This window comes from Hemicordylus capensis, chromosome 2, assembly GCF_027244095.1.
Source record: "Hemicordylus capensis ecotype Gifberg chromosome 2, rHemCap1.1.pri, whole genome shotgun sequence".
Lineage (NCBI taxonomy): Eukaryota > Metazoa > Chordata > Lepidosauria > Squamata > Cordylidae > Hemicordylus > Hemicordylus capensis.
In genome coordinates, this window is record NC_069658.1 from 131,544,974 (window position 1) to 131,565,902 (window position 20,929).

General features: G+C 47.0%; 1 protein-coding gene across 1 annotated transcript in view; it reads left to right on the forward strand.

The window, feature by feature from the left end:
- The first annotated feature begins 11,335 nt into the window (after nt 1-11,335).
- The window catches only part of LOC128343660 (thioredoxin-like), a 58,017-nt gene continuing 48,423 nt past the window's right edge, over nt 11,336-20,929 (forward strand). The window contains exons 1-2 of the mRNA XM_053293088.1: nt 11,336-11,341; nt 13,903-13,953. Of these exons, the coding sequence (XP_053149063.1) occupies nt 11,336-11,341; nt 13,903-13,953 (57 nt within the window). The remainder of the gene's footprint in view (nt 11,342-13,902; nt 13,954-20,929) is intronic.

Sequence of the window (20,929 nt, forward strand, 5' to 3'; positions counted from 1 at the left end):
CAATTCCTGGCGCCAATAACGTTTACTCTGGAGGGAGCTGATGCAGAGGACCCTGAAGCACCACAGCTGGATCCTCTTCTGAAAATGCTGGACTCCTCTAATAATACTCCATCCACTTTCCGAGGCTTTCCACATTCTGAAGAAGATGCTTCCGCCTCTGACCCACGCCTACTCACTGCTGTACAACTCACAATTTCGACCCCTTGGCACACTTGCGGCTTTAGTCATCAAGTGTCCCCATCTAAGGAGACTGCTTTACCAGGTACCAGTTCTCCTGGTGCGGGGTATGATTTTCAGTAAAACCGTGCTTGGCGTAGCAGATTGACATCGATACAGACTCCTGCCTTCTCAGCAGACGCTGCTCCGCCTCCTCATGAAAAGGTCTTTACGAATGTGAGCACTCAGACAAGAACTCAGTGCACTTCTGCACAGACTCAAACAGTTTCAAGGCGATACACTAACGCCAGTGCACAAACCGATCCTTTGCCGGCTCCTAATCCCCCAAGAGAAACGTCTCCAAAACTTCCACTGCACCATTCTCTCAGACCAGGATTCTGATGAAAGTCATCATGGCTCGTCTGATTTTGAATCAAATACGGAAACGATGGAATTGGACCTGTCTCCAGATGTGGCAACACCTTCCCACGTGTCACCGACGGAAGAATTAAAAGCATATCATTCACATGTTAAACGTATGGCCAATGTGTTGGGACTGGATCTTACTTCGCAACTTCAGACTATAGATGATCCAGTCTATAACTTTATGCAAAGATCTCAGTCAGCGCAGCCTGTAGCACTTCCCTTGTTACCCATCATTTCCAACGCTGCACAGTGCGTGTGGAAAGTGCCCCATACTTCTACACCGACTTCAAAAATACTTGAAGGTCTGTATCGGGTACAGGAGCAAGATAATACCTACCTGTTTAAGCACCCTGTCCCGAACTCTTTAGTTATAGACTGTGCTACCTCCTCCAAGTCTGGACGGCGACATACGACCCCGGTGGACAGAGAAGGCAGGAAACTAGATGTTATGGGTAGAAAATTATATTCTACTTCCTGTTTATCCGTAAAAGTTGCTAATTATTCGGTTTGTATAGCAAAGTACAGCGATTGCATTTGGAAGGAACTGGAGAAGGTCCTGGATATGCTATCTCCAGAAGAGCTGAAACTTCGATTCCAAAAAACTTTGCAACAGGCTGGTGACCTTACCTGTCAGCAACTGAGCACCGCGAAGCACTTAGCGGAGTCGGAGTCCCGCTCCATCACGACAGTGATCACCCTACGTCGTCATGCCTGGCTAAGATCAGCCACCCTACAACAGGACATGAAAGATAAAATAGAGGGTCTGCCATTTGATGGGAAGGGTTTATTCTCAGAAGAGACTGATGCCACCATGGAAAAAATGAAAAAAATCTAAATTTACCGCGAAAACCTTCACATCAGTGGCCTCACCGGCTACATCCTATGGAAATAGGCAGCGTACCTCTTACCGACCCCGATCTACATACAGACAACGAGACTGGAGAGACTTCCGTAAGTCCTACCACCCATTCACTAAACGGGCGACCTAACAGAAAGGAAAATTTTCCTCAGGCCAACGTAACAAACAGACAGACGGGAATAAACAGCGTCTTTGAAGTGCAGAGCAGCCCATCGCTCCCACCTGGGACTCCTCATTGCTTCTACTCCCAGAACACCAGGGAGAATTTGATCCCGGCCTACAACACTGCGTGACCGGGACCACTAGCCACCAACACCATCAGGTTGGCAAGTCATGCGAAAGCATGGCGCAACATAACATCAGATCAGTGGGTCTTAAAGATTGTTACATCAGGTTACGTGATAGAGTTCAAGACCCGACCAAATTTCAGGGGCATACGCTTCACAAAAGCAAAGCTGGCCCTTCTTCAGGAGGTTCGGGAACTCCTGCTCAAGAAAGCAATAGTACCAGTGCGATGGGCAAACCGACGGGAGGGGTTTTACTCCCGTTATTTTCAGATTCCGAAGGAGGATGGCAGGATTCGACCGATCATGGACTTAAGACATCTAAACAAGTTCATCCATGTGAAAAGGTATCGAATGACGACGTTGCAGGACATCCTACCTCTTCTCCATCAAGAGAGGTGGCTTGTGACGTTAGACTTAAAGGATGCCTACTTTCACATAGGAATCCGGCCCTCCTTTCAAAAGTATCTGCAATTCACTGGGGGGACCTCACTTTACCAGTATCAAGTACTTCCATTCGGTCTGTGCATGGCTCCCCGTGTTTTTACCAAGTGTATGGCGGTGGTAATCGCCCACCTGAGGACAGGAGGTCTGAAGCTGTATCCGTATCTGGACGATTGGCTGCTGTCCTCAACAAACAAAGAAGAGTTACTTTCACAGATAAAGTACATGTTACGACTTCTCCAGGATGTGGGCATACAAGTCAAATGGAAGAAGTCGAATCTGACGCCAGTTTCAACCATATCATTCATTGGAGCTCAACTCAGTACTACACTGGGGAGGGCGTTTCTACCAGAAGACCGCTTTCAGACCATAGCTTCGCTAGTTCAAGTGTTTCAGACTGCACTGTCACAAACAGCATGGCACGTCCAACATCTATTGGGACTGATGGCTTCTTGCAGGACAACCGTGTGGTATACACGCCTGAAAATGAGAAAACTGCAATTGTGGTTCCTGACCTCCTTCAATCTACTCAGGGACAACCCCAGAAAACTTCTGACAGTTCCTCTTCAAATTCTTCAATCTCTTTCCTGGTGGACACAACGCTCCAATCTGCTCAGGGGGGTCCCGTTTCAGGCCCAACTTCCGTCGGTATGGGTCATGACGGATGCCTCTCTTCAAGGTTGGGGTGGGCACTGCAATACTGCCACTACTCAGGGCCTTTGGACCCGCAATCAGCGTCTACTGCACATAAACTTTCTGGAGCTATTGGCAGTTTTTCAAGCCATGAAAGCCTTCCTTCTAATGCTACAAGGGCGAGTGGTCCAGTTACAATTGGACAACACTACTGCCATAGCCTACCTCAACAGACGGGGGGAACGGTCTCCAGATCGCTCTGTGCACTCAGCATTCAGATCTGGCATTGGTGCATCAAGAACAGCATAATACCTGTGGCAATACACATAAAGGGATCAGACAATGTATTAGCAGATGGCCTCAGCCGCTCATTCTCCATGGACCACCATGAGTGGGAACTGAACAACCGTTACCTTCAACGGATCTTCGACCTTTGGGGCCATCCAGAAATAGACCTGTTTGCTATGACACAAAATGCGAAATGCAGGCTGTTCTGCTCCAGAGCGGGACACGATCCACATTCTGTGGGGGATGCGTTCCAAATAGACTGGTCACTTCATCGCTCTTATATGTTCCCCCCCTTGCCACTCGTGAGCAGAGTAATAGCTCATCTCCTGCACACTCCAGCGAGATGCATCTTGCGTGGCCCCGTGGTGGCCACGCCAACCATGGTTTCTGCATTTACTCAAACTGACCTCACACACTTACCAGAGACTTCCAAACTGCCCGGACCTACTAATTCAAGAAGGCGGTCGAGTGTTACACCCGGAAGTTCTCACACTACAACTGACAGCGTGGCAGATCGACTACTGAAGAAGATCCTGCTGAATGAACTCAAACCGTATACTAGGCGGAACTATGCTAGCAAGTAGAAGAGATTTGCATCTTATGTGGATACACATGGGTTCCATCCCAAACGAGCCACCATACAGGAAGTCCTGCTTTATTTAACAGACCTTAAGACATCGGGCCTTTCTAATGTGTCTATACGGGTACATCTAGCTGCTCTTATGTCTAAACATCCAGGTTGGGATGGCAAGACACTGTTCTCCCATCCTGCTGTAAGAGTTTCCTGAGAGGCCTCACGAATCTCTGTCCTCCTATACGCAAACCAGTTGAGCCTTGGAGCATCTCTCTGGTCCTTTCTGCACTAACAGAGCCACCAATGAATACATCAACTCTTCGCCATGTCTCTTTGAAGACGGCCTTTTTGGTGGCTATCACCACTGCCCGAGCAGGGGCCGAGCACTGTCTAGGCAATGTTTATCACATTGACTAGTGGAAGCTATTCGCCTTACCTACACAATACAGGGAGTACTAGCACCAAAAACTATCAAGGCACATTCCACTAGAGCGTATGGCACTTCGGCAGCTTTTTTGTCTGGGGTGTCCTTTCCAGAGATCTGCAAGGCTGCAACTTGGTCATCTGATGAACCTTTTGTTAAACACTACACTATTGACCTACGGTCCGCTGCGGAGGTGAACTTTGGGAGAGGCGTTCTTAAAAGGGTGTTGCAATAGGCACTGCTCCCTCCTCCTTCCGGAGCTAACTAGACACCCATTCTAATGCATATCAACGGATCCCGTACCAGATAAACAGGTTGCTCACCTGTAACCGATTATCTGGTAGAGATCCGTTGATATCCATTAGACCCTCCCGAACCTCCCCTCTGCAGTGCACCATAGGTCTATAAAGTACAACTTATCATATCTATGACTGCTTCGGCGGTCTCCAAGGAACTGAGGTGCCTGCGCTTCCTCCCGCCTTAAATAACCACGTAGTCACGTGGGGCGGGGTGCAGGTGCCGAATAGGAGCTGTGAAAACCCGACACCGAGAGGCTTCTGCGCAGGCGCAGAACCCAGTCTAATGGATATCAACGGATCTCTACCAGATCATCAGTTACAGGTGAGCAACCTGTTTTTTCTTCCCACATTGTCACAGAACATTTGGAAGCAGGAATGGCATGAGCGGCGCCAGCCATGCACGGCTTGGCTGGGTGGGAGGAAAATGATTGGCTGGAAGGAGACCGTGTGAAGACAGACCTGGCCCAGTTCTGTCTTCCCAACATTGTCAAGGTTGTGTGGGGGAACATTGTGCAAAGGCACCACTGCTGTAAATGGGGCTCTTAGATGGTTGCCAAACAGGCAGCTGGTAGCAGTTGCTTGCATTGCCAACTGACTAGGGGAAACGCCCTGGCCTGCTCGTGTACCTTTAACATAGGGCTGCAAAACATTGGCCCTCCAGCTAGTGTTGGACTACAGTTTCCATCATCCCCAGCCACAGCCAATAGGGATGATGGGAGACAGGAGTTGTAGTCAATAAAACCGCTAGAGGGCTGAAATGGTGTAGCCCTGCTTTAACAGAAGCATGATCAGCTGTTGATTTCTGCCAAAAATCACAACAAAGGGATGAGCATTGTCTCCTGCTAATACCTGCAGAGCAAACTGCTGTTAATGGAGCTGGGCAGGTTAAAAAGAAGAAGTAGTTGGAGCTGTGACTTCCAGGAATGTCTTAAAAGCTTTATAATTAGTTTGACATTTTCACAGAACTGAAGGCAAGGGTTGACAATCACTGCCCCTTCTTCATCCGCTTTCCCTCCCAGTTCTGGAATTTGTACGTCCTCAGCATGTGTGCTCCACAGCAGCACATGGCCACCCACAGTCCCCCTGCCATGCCAACAGACTGATGATTCCTAGCAACTATGAAGAAATTGTCAGGGTTCCGCAAAGGGCAGAAGAAAAACACATTGAGTCCCATGTGGCATGGTAGCTTTGAGGAAATCCCACTATGCAACTTCTCAAATGGTCCCATCTTCCTTTTGAAACCTCACTTTCACAAAACATAAGCCACAGGTCCATAACTACACAACAAGAACCTTCTCTGACCAAGCTAGATTGATTGATTGATTGATTGATTGCCATCGTTGGTTTCGACTCTTAGCGACCACATAGGTAGATTCTCTCCAGGATGATCTGTCTTCAACTTGGCTTTTGAGGTCTCTCAGTGGTGCATTCATTGCTGTCGTAATCCATTCCATCCACCTTGCTGCTGGTCATCCTCTTCTTCTCTTTCTTTCAACTTTCCTCAGCATTATGGACTTCTCAAGGGTGCTGGGTCTTCGCATAATTCTGGTTTGATTTGTTCTATGATCCATTTGCTTGTTTTCCTGGCTGTCCATGGTATCTTCAAAGGTCTCCTCCAGCACCAAAGTTCCAATACTTTTTCTGTCCTGCTTCTTCAAAGTCCAGCTTTCACATCCAGAGTGTCACAGGAAAAACCATTGTCCAAACTATTCTAATCTTTGTAGGTATAGACACGTCATGGCATATAAATATCCTTTCCAAGCCCTTCATTGCACTAGTCTGCGACATATATCTTGACTGCTGGATTCTTTACTGTTGATGTTTGCTCAATACCATTAGTAAACTTTATGCGAGACACCTATATGGGAAACATAGGGATTGGCTGGAACAGGAAAATCTTCTTGCTGAGGAACAAGCGGGCTTCAGGGAAGGGCGCTTCCATACAGTGCCTAGTTCTACAGCATCTGATTGGGAAATACTCCTCCTGCAGGGTGACCTCTCTTTATGCTGCTTTTGTTGATCTCAAGGTAGCATTCGACTCCATCTCACGTGACAAATTATGGGAGAAGTTGGAAGCTTCCTCCATTGACTGGCGCCTGCTATACCTTCTTCGCACCCTGCATGTAGACACTTCACTCAAGGTGAGATGTAGCCCCCAAGGCCACCTCACAAGAGCTGTTACAATTCAGAAGTGCATCAAACAAGGATGCATTTTGGCTCCACTCCTCTTCAATTTCTACATTTCTCAATTTATCCTCAGCAACCCAGATTTCCACCCTCCCAAGCTCGCTGGGAGACACATTGCCATCTTGTTATATGCGAATGATGCAGCCATCCTCTCAAGGACCCCCATTGGCCTTAGAAGAGCACTGAGGGCCCTCATGCTGCACTGCAAGGAGGACTGCCTGGAAATCAACTATCACAAAACTAAAATTATGGCCTTCGCCAGGAGGCCCAAGATCCACTCTTGGTGGATTGAGGGGCATAAGATTGAGCAAGTTGCACACTTCAAATACTTGGGAGTAGTTTTTCATTCTAGCAGCTCTAGGAAAGCTCATGGAGAATATGTTGTTTTAAATGCCCGGAGAAGCTCCTCTGCCATTCTCAAATACCTGCGGACAAGAGGAGGCCATTATGTACCCACGGCTCTTGAACTGTTCACAGCCAAGTCACTAGCTCTTCTCCTCTATGGTGCTCAATTGGGCCCCTTCCCCAACATTGTGACTCTGGAACCTGTACAATCTAAATTCCTGTGGGCAGCTCTCCAAGTATCAAGATGTGTCTCCAATGCCACTATGCGCCTGGAGACAGGCCTGACCAAGCTGGAGGCCAGGGTGTGGGTGGCCAATCTCTGTTATTGGCTCAGACTATCCTTTTGCCCAATTGGTTTTGCCCCCTTAACCCTACACAGTAATTACCAATCTAGCTGGATTCAGGCAATTGAGACAAAAATAGCTACTCTGGGCCTTTCCCCCTTGACCTTGCTCAGCATGGGCTACGACAAGGCAAAAGCAACCATCAAGCAGCACATTATAAACATTGAGTGCCAAACCAATCTCAACAGTGTCCCAAAATTTCATATCAGTGATGGGCTTAGATATTCTGCTTCTCCAGCAGCATACCTCACCCAACTGGAGGTTCCAAAGCACAGAAGGGCATTCACTTTGCCTTGCTGTCATGGCCTCCCTTCAGCAGTGCTAGAAGGCCATTATAGAAGGACCCCATTTGCAGAGCGACTATGCCCCTGTGGCTTAGGGCAGATCAAAACTACTGAGCATGTTCTCCTCTACTGCTCATTCTATAGAGACATTAGCGCCTCCCTCATCCTTCCAATGCTAAGCAAGTATCCAGGTTGTCCAAGCCAATTCTACAGCTCCTTGTTACTTTCTGACTTTAAGCCTGTCATCACATATAGTGTTGCCAGGTACTGTGCATCTGCAATCAACATTCGTCAGCAGATGACAGGCAGTGAGTCCTATCAGCCTTAATCTGACTCTTGGTGACTCTGGGCAGGCCCTGCAATTGCGCATGCACCTCCCTTTTTACTATTCCTTATAACCTTTAATCTGGCTGTTTTCCAGTTTTATTACTCATGACATTATATATTTCTGTCTTCTCGTGTCTTTTAACTTTATTACATCCATTTTTATCCCCCCCCCCCCGCTTTTTACACCTTCCATGCTTTTGGTGTATTATGTACTATTTTTAGTATTTTTAGTCCTTCTAGTATTAATATGTACCATTTTATATGTAATCACTTTTTATCTACTCTCACTTTTAACATGTAATCACCTTTTATGATTACTTTATGCTGGTCTGTGACCGTAAAAAATATTGATTGATTGATTGATTACTGCTGATTGTCAATCCTAAAAGGCAGAAGTTATCCACCACTTCAATGTCTTCATTATCAATTCTGGGGCTGGTTGCTGTACCTGTTGTCATTAGTTTAGTCTTCTTTATGTTTAGTCGTCCCATTTTTTCATGGTGTTCCATGACTTTCATTACTAGAGCTTGCAGATCATCCACATTCTCAGCTATCAGAGTAGTATCATCAGCATAGCGCAGCTTATCGATGTTTTCCCCTCCAACTTTAAAACCGCGCTCATCTTATTCCAATCCAGCTTCTCTCAGTATATTGTCAGCATATAAATTGAATAAATAAGGAGGAAGTATACAGCCTTGTCTTATTCCTTTGCCTATCTGGAACCAGTCTGTTTCACCATGTTCTGTCTGGACTGTGGCTTCCTGTCCTGTGTATAGTTTTCTCATGAGAACAATGAGGTGTTCTGGGACACCTATTTTCCTAATGATATTCCACAACTTGACATGGTTGACGCAATCAGAGGCTTTTCTGTAGTCGATGAAGCACATATTGACTTCTTTCTGGTATTCTTTGGCTTTCTCATTTATCCAATGTGCATCAACAAGAATGTCTTTTGTTCCTCGGCCTTTTTGAAATCAGCTTGAACATCCAGCATTTTCCTTTCCATGTAGGGCTCTAATCTGTGTTGGATGATCCTGAGCATTATTTTGCTAGCATGTGAAATTAAGAATATTGTGCGAAGGTTTGCACAATCTGTTAAGTCTCCTTTCTTTGGTATGTGTATGTAGACTGACCTCTTCCAATCTGTTGGCCACCGTGTTGTTCTCCAGATTTGCTGGCATAGTTTGGTTAGAGCCTTGACTGATTCTTCTTCTGTTGCCTGCCATACTTCTGTAGCTATTCCATCAGTTCCTGTAGCCTTCCAACTTGGTAATGACCAGAGTGCTGATCTAACTTCATCTTCCTGTACTAGAGGTTCTTGCAAGTTGGGAATATCTTCTAGAGTATCTTGGATACAACCTGTCCGTGCTGTACAGATATTCAGTGCACTCCTTCCATCTTTGTTTGATCTTCTCTGAATCAGTTACCATCTATCCTTTGGCATACCAATTCAAGGTTGGAACCTCTTTCTGAGTTCAGAGATCTTTTGGAAAACTTTCCTGTTTTTCCATGTCTATTTCCATCCTCAAGGTCTTTACAGATGTCGTTGTAGTACTGCTCCTTGTCTCTTCTAACAGCTCTCTGAAATTCCCTATTAAGTTCCTTCCAGAGGTCTTTATCTTTCTTGACTTTGGCTTCTCTCCTCTTCTTGGCAATTTCCACCGTCTGTTCTGACATCCATTTTGCTTTCTTTTGTTCTTTAGTCTCTTTTCAGTCTCTTTTCGCATTCATCTTTAACAACTTCTTTGATTTCATTCCACAGTTCCTCTGCTTCCCTAACAATGAGGTTCAGAACTTCAAAGCAGTTCCTGATGTTCTCCTTGAAAATGGTGAGTACATTCTCAAGATCATATCATAGAAACTGGATGACTTCTTTTTTAGCTTGACTTGGAGCTTGCACATGAGCAGTTTGTGATCAGTTCCACAATTAGCCCCCTGCCACATCTTTGCTGTTATAACTGAGCTCTTCCACCTCCTTGTACCAATAATGTAATCAATTTGATTTCTGTGTATTCCATCTGGTGATGTCCATGTGTATAGGTGCTGCTTTGGTTGTTTGAAGAATGTGTTAGCAATGAAGAGATTACTGGATTGGCAGAAACTAATAAGTCATACTCTTGCTTTGTTTCTGTTTCCTAGGCCATGCAGTCTGACCGTTTATAACATTGGCATTCCAGTCTCCAACCACCAGCAGCACATCTTGCTTGCATGTTCTGTCAATTTCAGACTGAACTTAAGCATAAAACTCATCAACTTCCTCTTCTTCTGCGTCAGTCGTTGGGGCATAGACTTGAAGAACTGTCATGTTAAAGCATTGTGCATGAAATCTAATTGCTATTAGTCAGTCACTGACCATATTGTACCCAAGTACTGTCATTGCTATATCCTTCCTGACTATGAAAGCAACACCGTTCCTTATTTGTTTTTCATGTCCTGAGTAGTAAACAATATGATTATCTGACTGAAAGTGTCCAATTCCAGTCCATTTTAATTGACTGATGCCCAAGATGTCAATCTGTAGTCGATTCATTTCATCTTTCACTATGTTGAGCTTTCCCATATTCATGCTGCTTATGTTCTACATACTCACTGTAATTCTGTCTTTGCTGCTTCAGATTTTCTTTTCCCGCATGGCAACATCAGCTGCTAGACGTCCAAAAGGCTTTAACCTAAACGTGTCATAAACACCACCGGTACTCTGAGAGATCCTCAGCTCTTCCTCAGCAGCATGTTGAGTACCATCCGACCTGACAGGCCCATCATCCGGCACTATATCGACAATCATCCTCTCTTGTCTATCCATGTGGTTTTCCTGGTAAAATACAGGAGTGGTTTACCATTGCCTTCTCCCACACAGTATGAAATGATGCCTTTGTCATTATCACTAAAGTGACCGTCTGCCTCCAGCACCTTCCTATATTACTGCTACCCAATATAGGTGCCTACTTGCTTTAGCTGGGCAGCTGGGATGACCTTCACGTCTTGGGTGTCCCTACTGGGAGTATACCTCCCGGCGAACTTCACCCATCCCTCCCAGGGACAAACACACACACACACTGCTGCCACAATGAGGCAGCACAGCAGGACCTGGGGCGGGGTGGGGGGGGAAGGACCAAAGCTTAACCCTCTGGAAATAAAACTTTCTCATGCAAAAAAATAATGTTTAAAACCCCTTCCTTTGCAGTGCTTGTGTGTATATGTGTAACTGTCTAGATAATAGCTGCTGCTTTGTGTGTTCTGTGGAAATTGCTGTCTCTTGCATCAGCTAAGAGGCTTAGCTTCTGTTCCAGGAAAGTGTGCTGAGACATCTATGAAAACTGTTGCACTTCCTCTGGGATGCCTGGAACATAGGCATAGTTCTCCCTGAGGTTGCATCCTTGTGTCAGACTGTGTGTCTGTATCACTTCAGATTGCAGGTGGAAGCTTGCCTAATTGAATGAGATGAAGTGGTCGCCCCAGGCATGGAGGTGAGGAGGGGCACAGCGGGCAGACGCCGCCTTCCACTGCCACCACCCTTCTTTGTACTGCTGGGACATGCTGTTCGTGTTCCCTTCCTCACCCCATTGGGGCACACCTCTTCTCTCACCCCCCCCACCCCCACTGACAGGAGCTAGGAAGGAATACCCCACCCACTCACCACCCACTGCAGCAACACAGCATGCTCCAAGAATGCTGAGCACCTGGGTGGTGGTAGGATGCTGTATCTCATTCACTTCAGGCAACAAAATGTCTTGGGCTGCCCCTGCACAGAAGAAGGCTTAGAAAGTAGCCATTCGGTTATATATGTCAGTGCTCCATCAAGCACTGTGAATCAAATTGCAAAGAGGCACAATCCATGAGCCAGCACTTACAAGGGAGCAGTGAAGATGTTGTGAGCTCTCTTATCACACACACACACACGTTCCCTCTGTAATAACCAGATTCAGATCCCGCACCCCTTTACAATGTTTATTTGAAGTATTAAGTACAAAAGACAAGGAAATAAGATGCATACCATATGACAGCACAATAACCCAACACTGGGTGATGAGCACAGAAAAAAATCCTAAACAAAATAACTGCTGCTACTGCTGCTACTACTACCTGGCATGTACTACTAAATTGGCATGTACCTGTCTAAGCTCTGGCTCATGTTCAGGATTCTGCATATAGCAAGGCAGACACATGCCCCCAATACTTAGTCCTTTGTCCCACCCATTGGCAAGGCCTTCTGTGCTGTATATGAGCCACACCTTGGAAGCCCGAATAATCTCCTGAAAACCAACGCCTCCTTAAAAACAATGCCACAGCAGGAAGAAAGCAGAACAGATATCTTGAATGATTTCAGTGGAAGTTGGATCCAGGTTTTGTCTCAGCTCCAGAAACGTACCATTGCTGTTCCCAGTGGGAAGGGGTGCACTTCTCCCAGCTCCTGTTCCTTCTGAAAGCAATGGAATCCTGGATTCAACATAGAGGCATTCTATGCATCACAGAAGGTACGGAACAACTGTTAGGCTGCATTCAGGCATAGCAGGAACTGGCTTAGCACTGCAGTTTGCAGATAAAATTCTAAACTGGGGATCATCAGAGACAATCCTCCATCTCTGGTTTGGGAAACTCCAAAGGCAGGTTAGAGTTTTCCCCTCCCTCTTTCTGGTCCTACGAGCTTGGTTCAGCCCACTTGTATAGCCATGCTGTCGCCAGGCGATGGGCATGCAGGGGCGTAACTATAGGGGGGCAGGGGGGCACGTGCCCCAGGCGCCACCCCGGCAGGTCACGTGGGGGGCGCCAAAAAGTGGCTTCCCCTGCCACCCCCCCACCGCCCCCCCTGGATCGCCCGCCCACTGGCGGCGGGCATGCGGGCAGCAATTAAAATTTTTTTAAATGCAATTAGCCGGCGGGGGCGCCACACTGGGCGGGCCCACTGCTGCTCACTGTCACCACTGCTGCTGCAGCTGCTGTCTCCTCCGGTTCCGGGAGGGCGGCGCCGCAGGCCCCCCGCACTTGCACAGGCGCACGCGCAGTGCTGTGCACTGGACTTGCAAAGCAAGAATCTCCGGGCAGGCGGCGGGGGCTCGCTGGTTCACTTTAGTCAGCGCATGTCCCTGCGACCACGTGGATGGATTGTTGAAGAGAGACGGTGCTGTTTGCAAACTCGTGCTGACTGCGTGTGCTGTGCTGTTAACTGTAGCCTGTGTACTGCCGTTTTTGACCCAATTTTATTTTGCCCACCACTGCCCTGCTTCTCGCTGGCTGCATTCTTTGATTCTACTCCCTCCCCAGCCCCAAAGTAAGTAAACTGCCTATATGTCTCTTTCTGACTCTTCTTGTGTCTCGCTCCGTGTGTTTGTGTGTGTGTGTGTGTCACGCCCTCTTCTTCAGCAACAGCAAACGGCTGGGAAGAATGCAGGAGCTGCACAACTTTGGGGCAATGAGAGGAGTGATTGCAAAGAAGATAAATGCTGCATTTGCTACTTTGTAGCTTTCCTTTTCATGCTCTGCTTTTGGGGAGGGGGGCATAGATGGAAGATGGGGGAAATGGTGCAAAATGTAATACCTCTGTATTGCCTTTCTCCCATTCTAGTTAGGATGTGTAAAGCAAAAGAGTAAATCTTTCCGTGTGCAGCACCTTTTCGCTGCCTATGGATCCCAAGTTTATTTGTAGCCCGTCTGTAAAGTGCATTCTTTCAGAATAGCATTTACTTGAAAGCAAGAAGAGACCCGGCGAGGGGAGCGAAGAGCCCCACCAGGCAGGGCTGCAGCAGCAGCATGCTTGTCTCTCTTGCCAGCTACTACTGCAATCCCCCCTTCAGGCTAAAGCCAAGTGAAGAGACAGAGAAAGAGCGGAGGGGGTGGGGGGAGGCGCGCCCAAAAGGCTGGATTGTTAAGAGCTCCGAAGGGGACGGTGAAGGGCTATAAGAATGCCGGAGACAGCCTTCAGCCAGCAGCCACCTAGTACGACGAGCTGGGCTGGCTCCCCTCCCCACTAAGGGAGAGTCTGCATTACTGAGCCCCGACAGAAGACCAGAGATGCTGACAGCTTCCCCAGAGTCCAAACCGAAGAGCTCCTCTCAGCGAGAGGGGGGAAGGCAGGGAGGAGGTGAGCTTGTTAAGTTAAAGATCAGTCAGCACCGCTCTGAAATGAAGTATAGTTCAGAGAGTCACTAGTCTGTAAGAAGGGAAAGGCTTGGTTGTTGATATTGACCATAATTCCTTGCAGACCTATGCAGAAAAGTAGTACTAGGAAGTTTATTCCTGGCTGTGAGGGTTTCTTCGCCTCAGATGCTTTATTTACTGAAGGAAGGCAGGGTTGTCTCTCCCCCCACCCCTTGGACTAAGATGGATAATTTCCTGAACAGAGACTTCTTCTCCGGTATACCCATCTGAAGGTGGAGTTAGGCATGTAAACATCTTTTTTTAGTTCACAAAGGGAGAGAAGAGACAGCCTGAGACACCACCTTACAAACAAAGCAGATTTGCAGTCATATTCGGGGGGCGGGGAGGAATCACCCATCATTCATTGCATCATAATTCTGGTGTTTGAGATACAAGCCAACTTCACAGGGTTGTTGTGAGGAAAAACCTAAGAGTAATGTAGGATGTATCATCATTCATTGCATCATAATTCTGATGTTTTGAGATACAAGCCAACTTCACAGGGTTGTTGTGAGGGGAAAACACATGTGTGTCAGTCAGATGTATGTTGGGGGGGTGGCGGGGTGGCGCAATTTCAGTGCTTGCCCCGGGCGCCGTTTTCCCTAGTTACGCCTCTGTGGGCATGGCTTAACAGCTCCAGGAAATTGGCACTCACAATTGTCCAGGAGCTTGAAGGGGGTATGATTACTGGCTATGAAAGGAAATGTTAGCCTTTTGCTTGTATCTATGTGCTTTTTTGATATGGTTGTGATTGTGGGCTGGGGGGGTGGGGAGGGAGGAGTTCTTATTTAATAGCTCCAGAGTGTCCAGCATGGACGTAAAACCGCCGTTTTTGCACGGATCGTAGACTTCAAGCAGTGCTCCCCAGGTAGTGGTGTGCCTGGGCTGGTGTGCCTGTTGGCAGGCAGAGGAAGTGTGCGGGAATGGGAAAGGCATCCAGTCAGGGAACACACCATGGAATGCTGGGTAAGCCCTAGAGCGTAACTGCTGTTGGTGCTGCTCTGAGCTGGCCTCTCACTGGTTGCAGCCACCACTTAAACCTGTAACTGGGGATGTGAGAACTGGCTCGACCGGGGTCATGCAGCTAGCCAGTGCGCATGTAAGGCGGCCTCCAAAAAGGCTACTGCCAACGCAAAGAGGCCCAGAACAGGCCGAAAATCAGGCCATTTTGAGACTGGGGGGGGGAGCCGGAGGGGGGGAGGGGAACCAACAGAGACACCACCCTGTGGCCACAGCAGTGCCCTGCCCAGAAGTGGTGAGTGCTTTTAAAAAAAAAATTCCGTTAGGACCCCCAGAGTGGCTTGAATTCAATCTCAGCCAGGGAGTCTGGGGTGGGGGGCAAAACTGAACACGCTTGATTCCATTTGAGTCCGGTTCGGACTCAAACTGCACTGTGCATACCAGTTTTGTGCACACCCCTACCTGTAACCACAATTATAGCAGCAGATGCATGCAGACGCACACATTCAGACATCGCACGAAACTGAAGTTACAGGTTTACTAGCAACCTGTAACTCTGGTCTTGCCTTAGGGTTGGTGAAATTTTGAACTGCATCACTTCAGACTTACGGGGATGGGGTCATTTTTTTTTAATGGTTCCCCAAAACCTCCTGACAGATAGGAAATCAGCACATTACAGGGGGAAACTTAGCATGGTCCTCTCCCTGATGTTTACTACATTCACTTTTTTTTCCCTTAGGGGAGTATTCAAAAGCCCACCTAAAGTCTAACTTGGGCAATCCAGAATTCCTCCACCACATGCTTTGTAATGCATATAAAACAGCTCTGTCTCCAGACTTTGACCAGCCTGCCATATTCCTACTCCAGCACTGTTATTGCTCTGGTGCCCTCTTGGTATAACCTGGATTGCCATGTTAGACATGTGAGAAAATAGATCCCACTCCTGACTCTCCTTGACATTATTGCTCATTCCTGCTGTGACTGAAAAAATATTTATTTTAAGAAGTTTGTAAGACATCTTAAAGACCTAAGCAGTGGTGGGAAAGGCAGGAGATTAGATAAGGAGCATATGTGGTTCATCCTGGTATTTGTTATTCCTATAGCAAATGTTTGATGTTAGTATTTGCCCCCTCTGGTTGCTCAATGCGAATTCCATCAGTGTTAACAGTAACAAATTGCTCAATGAAAAGGAACATAGCCATCTGGAAAGAAAAAACTCCTCTAGCTTCCTCATTGCCCAACCCCTAAATAGCATACAAGGCCCTATTTATAGCTGAGATCAGGATTCAGGCATTTCAACAGACATACCCAGAACATGCATTTGGGAACTGACATGAACAGCTTGTTTAGTAAGTACTGAATATGTCGGAGCATGCCATGCAAAAATGTATTAATGCTGTTGTTTTTTTAAGGATAATTCATTTTCCAGCGTGCTTCCCTCAGTTTAATCTCCATGCATCTCAGCATTAGTAAGACCACTCCAATACAGGAGGTGTGAGAACTGAGACCACTTACAGATCAGGAATGCCAACAGGTTTGCAGCACTGACAGCCTTAAGACCTCACATGGAAACCTTGCAGGAATCACTGGAGCTTACAATTACCGAATGCAGGATGAGCTGAAGTCTGTCTTGTGTAGTCATTTATTTTACTGCGATCTCTAGCCTTATTCACACATTTTATTCCACACCTGTACAATCTGTGCGTAGTACATGAATGTATATATCTGTATGCGTGTAAAGAAATGCACATGTTCTGGTAATACACTTCCTTTCAGTGTTCTGCCTATGAGGGGGGCCTATACGCAGGTTCACTAAAAATGGAGACATGTACAGTCATTCACATAAAAGCATGTACAGGTGTACAGACCTCTGTAGACTCATAGTCTGAATATGACTTCATGATCCACTGATGTACTGTACATGCACAAGACGGTGTATCCTCATAATTGTTAAGGCATAATGGCTAAATGAGCTTGAGTAAGTGCTCTTGCCTAACACCAGACCCCTTGCTAGGCCAGAGCAAGATCCTTCTCGATATAGTGGCTCTGCTGCCATAGAAGACTCAATAGATTAAATAGCCATTTAGGATTTATTCCACAGTGCTTTCCATCACTAGATTATAAATACAGTTTTGCAAAGAAAAACTGGACTAAGTTTTCCTTGGCAAAAAGAAAGAAAGAACTTGAGTTGTGTGGTGAGAGTGAAAGAGGAACGTTTTATGCTAGAATGACTAGAAAAGGGACTTAAATTAAACAGTTTTGTAACGTCTTTCTAAAAAATTATGACACAACCAAATTTCAAAATCTTTGTGCAACTCTTGTCATCCCATTTCAAAATAAGTTGTTCTAGAAAGAACTAATCTTCCTACTTTCCTTGCACTATCTCTACAACTGGACTACACTTGGTTCAACTCGAGGTCCACAAGTTAGATTTCTTGCACCTCAGATGTTCCATGTGTCCACTATCTTGTATCAGGATGGATGTCATCATTACAAACTACACCACTGAGGTGTCCCTGTGTGTCACTCACTACAGCTGTTCCAAATGTGGTTCAAATCGGTTAAACGGTCCTCAAGTTAGTGTGCTTGCACCTCAAAAGTTCATACGTCCACCATCTTGGGTTGGGGTGGATGACATCATCACAAACTACACCATTGAGGCATCCCTATGTGTCCATAGAGCTGTAGTAAATTTGGTTCAAATCAGTTAGACTGTCCACAAGTTAGTGCACATGCGCCTCAAATGTTTACATGTCCACCATCTTGAACTGGGGTGGATTAAATCATCACATTCATCGTCGTTGAGGTGTCCCTCTGTGTCCCTACAGCCGTAGCAAATTTGATTCAAATCAATTAAGCAGTTCACAAGTTAGCTCACTTGCACCTCAAAAGTTTATGGTTCCTCCATCTTGAATCAGGATGGATGACATCATCACAAACTACACCACTGAGAAGTCCCTGTGTGTCACTCACTACAACTGTACCTAATTTGGTTCAAATCAGTTATACAGTCCACAAGTTGGACCTGATGGACCTATTAGGATGGTCCGCCCAAAAAGGCTGCTGGACCCAGCAGGTTTCCAAAAGACCTTGGAGGGTTTCGATGTTGGTGCGGCCGGTGATCCTGTCGATGCCCTGGTGGGAACATGGAATAGGGAACTCACCAGGGCAGTAGATATTATTGCTCCTAAGCGTCCCTCCAGACCTGCTTCTAAGATGGCCCCCTGGTACACAGAGGAGTTGCGGGGGATGAAGCGGCTTGGTAGGCGACTGGAACGCAAGTGGAGGAGAACTCGGCTCGAATCTGACAGGATGCAGCATAGAACCCATTTGAAGACCTATGCAACGGCAGTGCGCGCAGCAAAAAAGCGTTTTTGGTTGGCGCGCATTGCGTCTGCCGGTTCACGTACGGCAGAGTTATCCCGGGTGGTGAGGAGTATATTCTCTGCTCCTTCTGCCTCAAATCAGTTCCCAGAGATACTCTGCTGTGACGTCTTTAGTCGGTTCTTTGCAAATAAAATCTCCTGTATTCGGGCCGACTTGGACTCCACTATTTCTGCAGGGTCTGTGAGGGAGGTATCCAGCAATCCCTCTTGCAGTGTTAGGTTGGATCAGTTTCAATCTGTGACTTCTGATGACGTGGACAAGCTGCTTGGAGCGGTACGGACTACCACTTGTTCTCTGGATCCTTGCCCGACCTGGCTGCTTCAATCTAACGGAGAGATTGTTGGGGATGGCCTAGTTAATATCATAAATGCATCACTGGGGGAGGGGAGGGTGCCTCCTTGTTTGAAGGAGGCAATAGTTAGACCTCTTCTTAAGAAGCCTACCCTGGATCCCTCAGCAATGGATAGTTATAGGCCAATCTCCAATCTCCCCTGGCTGGGCAAGGTAATCGAGAAGGTGGTGGCTAACCAGCTCCAGGCGGTTTTGGAGGAAACTGATTATCTAGACCCATTTCAAACTGGCTTTAGAATGGCCTATGGGGTTGAGACAGCCTTGGTTGGCCTGATGGATGACCTTTACCGGGGAATCGACAGAGGGAGTGTGACTCTCTTGGTCGTCTTGGATCTCTCGGCGGCGTTCGATACCATCGACCATGGTATCCTTCTGGCTCGCCTGGAAGAGTTGGGAATAGGGGGCACTGCTTTGCAGTGGTTCCGTTCCTATCTCTCGGGTAGATCCCAGATGGTGGAGCTTGGTGACAGTCACTCCTCAAAGCAGGAGCTGTTATTTGGAGCCCCTCAGGGCTCCATTCTGTCACCAATGCTTTTCAATATCTACATGAAACCGCTGGGTGAGGTCATCAGGAGATTTGGTGCTGGGTGTTATCAGTATGCTGATGACACCCAAATCTACTTCTCCTTTTCATCTTCAGGAAATGGCACTCACTCTTTAAATGCCTGCCTACAGGCAGTAATGGGCTGGACGAGGGAGAACAAATTGAAGCTGAATCCAAGCAAGACGGAGGTGCTCATTGTGGGGGCTCAGAATCTGAGGAGTGAGTTAGATCTCCCTGTTCTTGATGGGGTTACACTCCCCCAGAAGGAGCAGGTGCGCAGCTTGGGAGTACTCCTGGACCCAGGCCTCACCCTGGTTTCTCAGGTGCAGGCCATGGCCAGGAGTGCTTTCTATCAGCTTCAGCTGATTCGACAGCTGCGTCCATTCCTTGAGGAGGATGACCTCAAAACAGTGGTGCACCAGCTGGTAACCTCCCGGCTTGACTATTGCAATGCGCTCTACGTGGGGCTGCCTTTGTACGTAGTTCAGAAACTTCAATTAGTTCAGAATGCGGCAGCCAGATTGGTCGCTGGGGTAACCTGGAGAGACCATATTACGCCTATTTTGAAACAATTGCACTGGCTGCCGATATGTTTCCAGGCAAAATACAAAGTGCTGGTGATTACCTTTAAAGCCCTGAACGGTTTAGGCCCGAGTTACCATAGAGAGTGCGTCTTCTTCTGCGTGATCCCCACCGCACATTAAGGTCATCTGAGGAGGTTCGTCTCCAGTTACCACCAGTTCGTCTGGTGGCGGTATATAAATCAAATAAATAAATAAAACAAATAAATGTTAGCCCACTTGAACCTCAAACATTCATGCATCCACCATCTTGGATTGGGGTAGATGACATCATCACAAATTATGTCATTGAGGTGTCCCCATGTGTCCCTGCAGCAGCAGCAAATTTGATTCAAATCAGTTAAGCAGTTCACAAGTTGGCCCACTTGCACTTCAAATGCACTTCACTTATGCACCCACCATCTTGAATTGGAGTGGAAGACATCAGCACAAACTACACCATTGAGGACTCCTTATGTGTCCCTACAGCTGTACCAAATTTGGTTCAAATCGGTTAAGCGGTTTACAAGTTAGCCACTTTTGTCTCAAAAGTTTACATGTTCGCCATCTTGAATCAGGGTGAATGACATCAGCACAAATTATGCCATTGAGGTGTCCCTATGTGTTCCTACAGCTGTAGCAAATTTGGTTCAAATTGGTTAGGGTGTGTCACTCAGTGCAACTGTACCTAATTTGCTTTAAATTTGGTTAGACAGTCCACAAATTAGCCTGCTTGTGCCTCAGATGTTAACGTGACCACCATCTTGAATTGGAGTTGAAGACATCATCACACACCATGCCATTTGGGCATCCCCATGTGTCCCTACAGCCAGGGGCGTATCTAGGGTAGGGCAGGCAGGGCACGTGCCCCGGGCGCCACTTGAAGGGGGCGCCATTTTAAAAAATTGTTTTTTTAAAAAAATGGCCACGGAAGACAAAATGGCCACTGTGCATGTTCAAATGGCCTCTGTGAGGCCCTAGGCCATGCCAGGCCTCACAGAGGCCATTTGAGCATGCATGGCAGCCATTTTGTTTTCAGCGGCCATTTTAAAAATATTTTTTAATTAAAAAATGGCCACCACACATGCTCAAATGGTCCCTGCAAAGCCCTAGAGGCC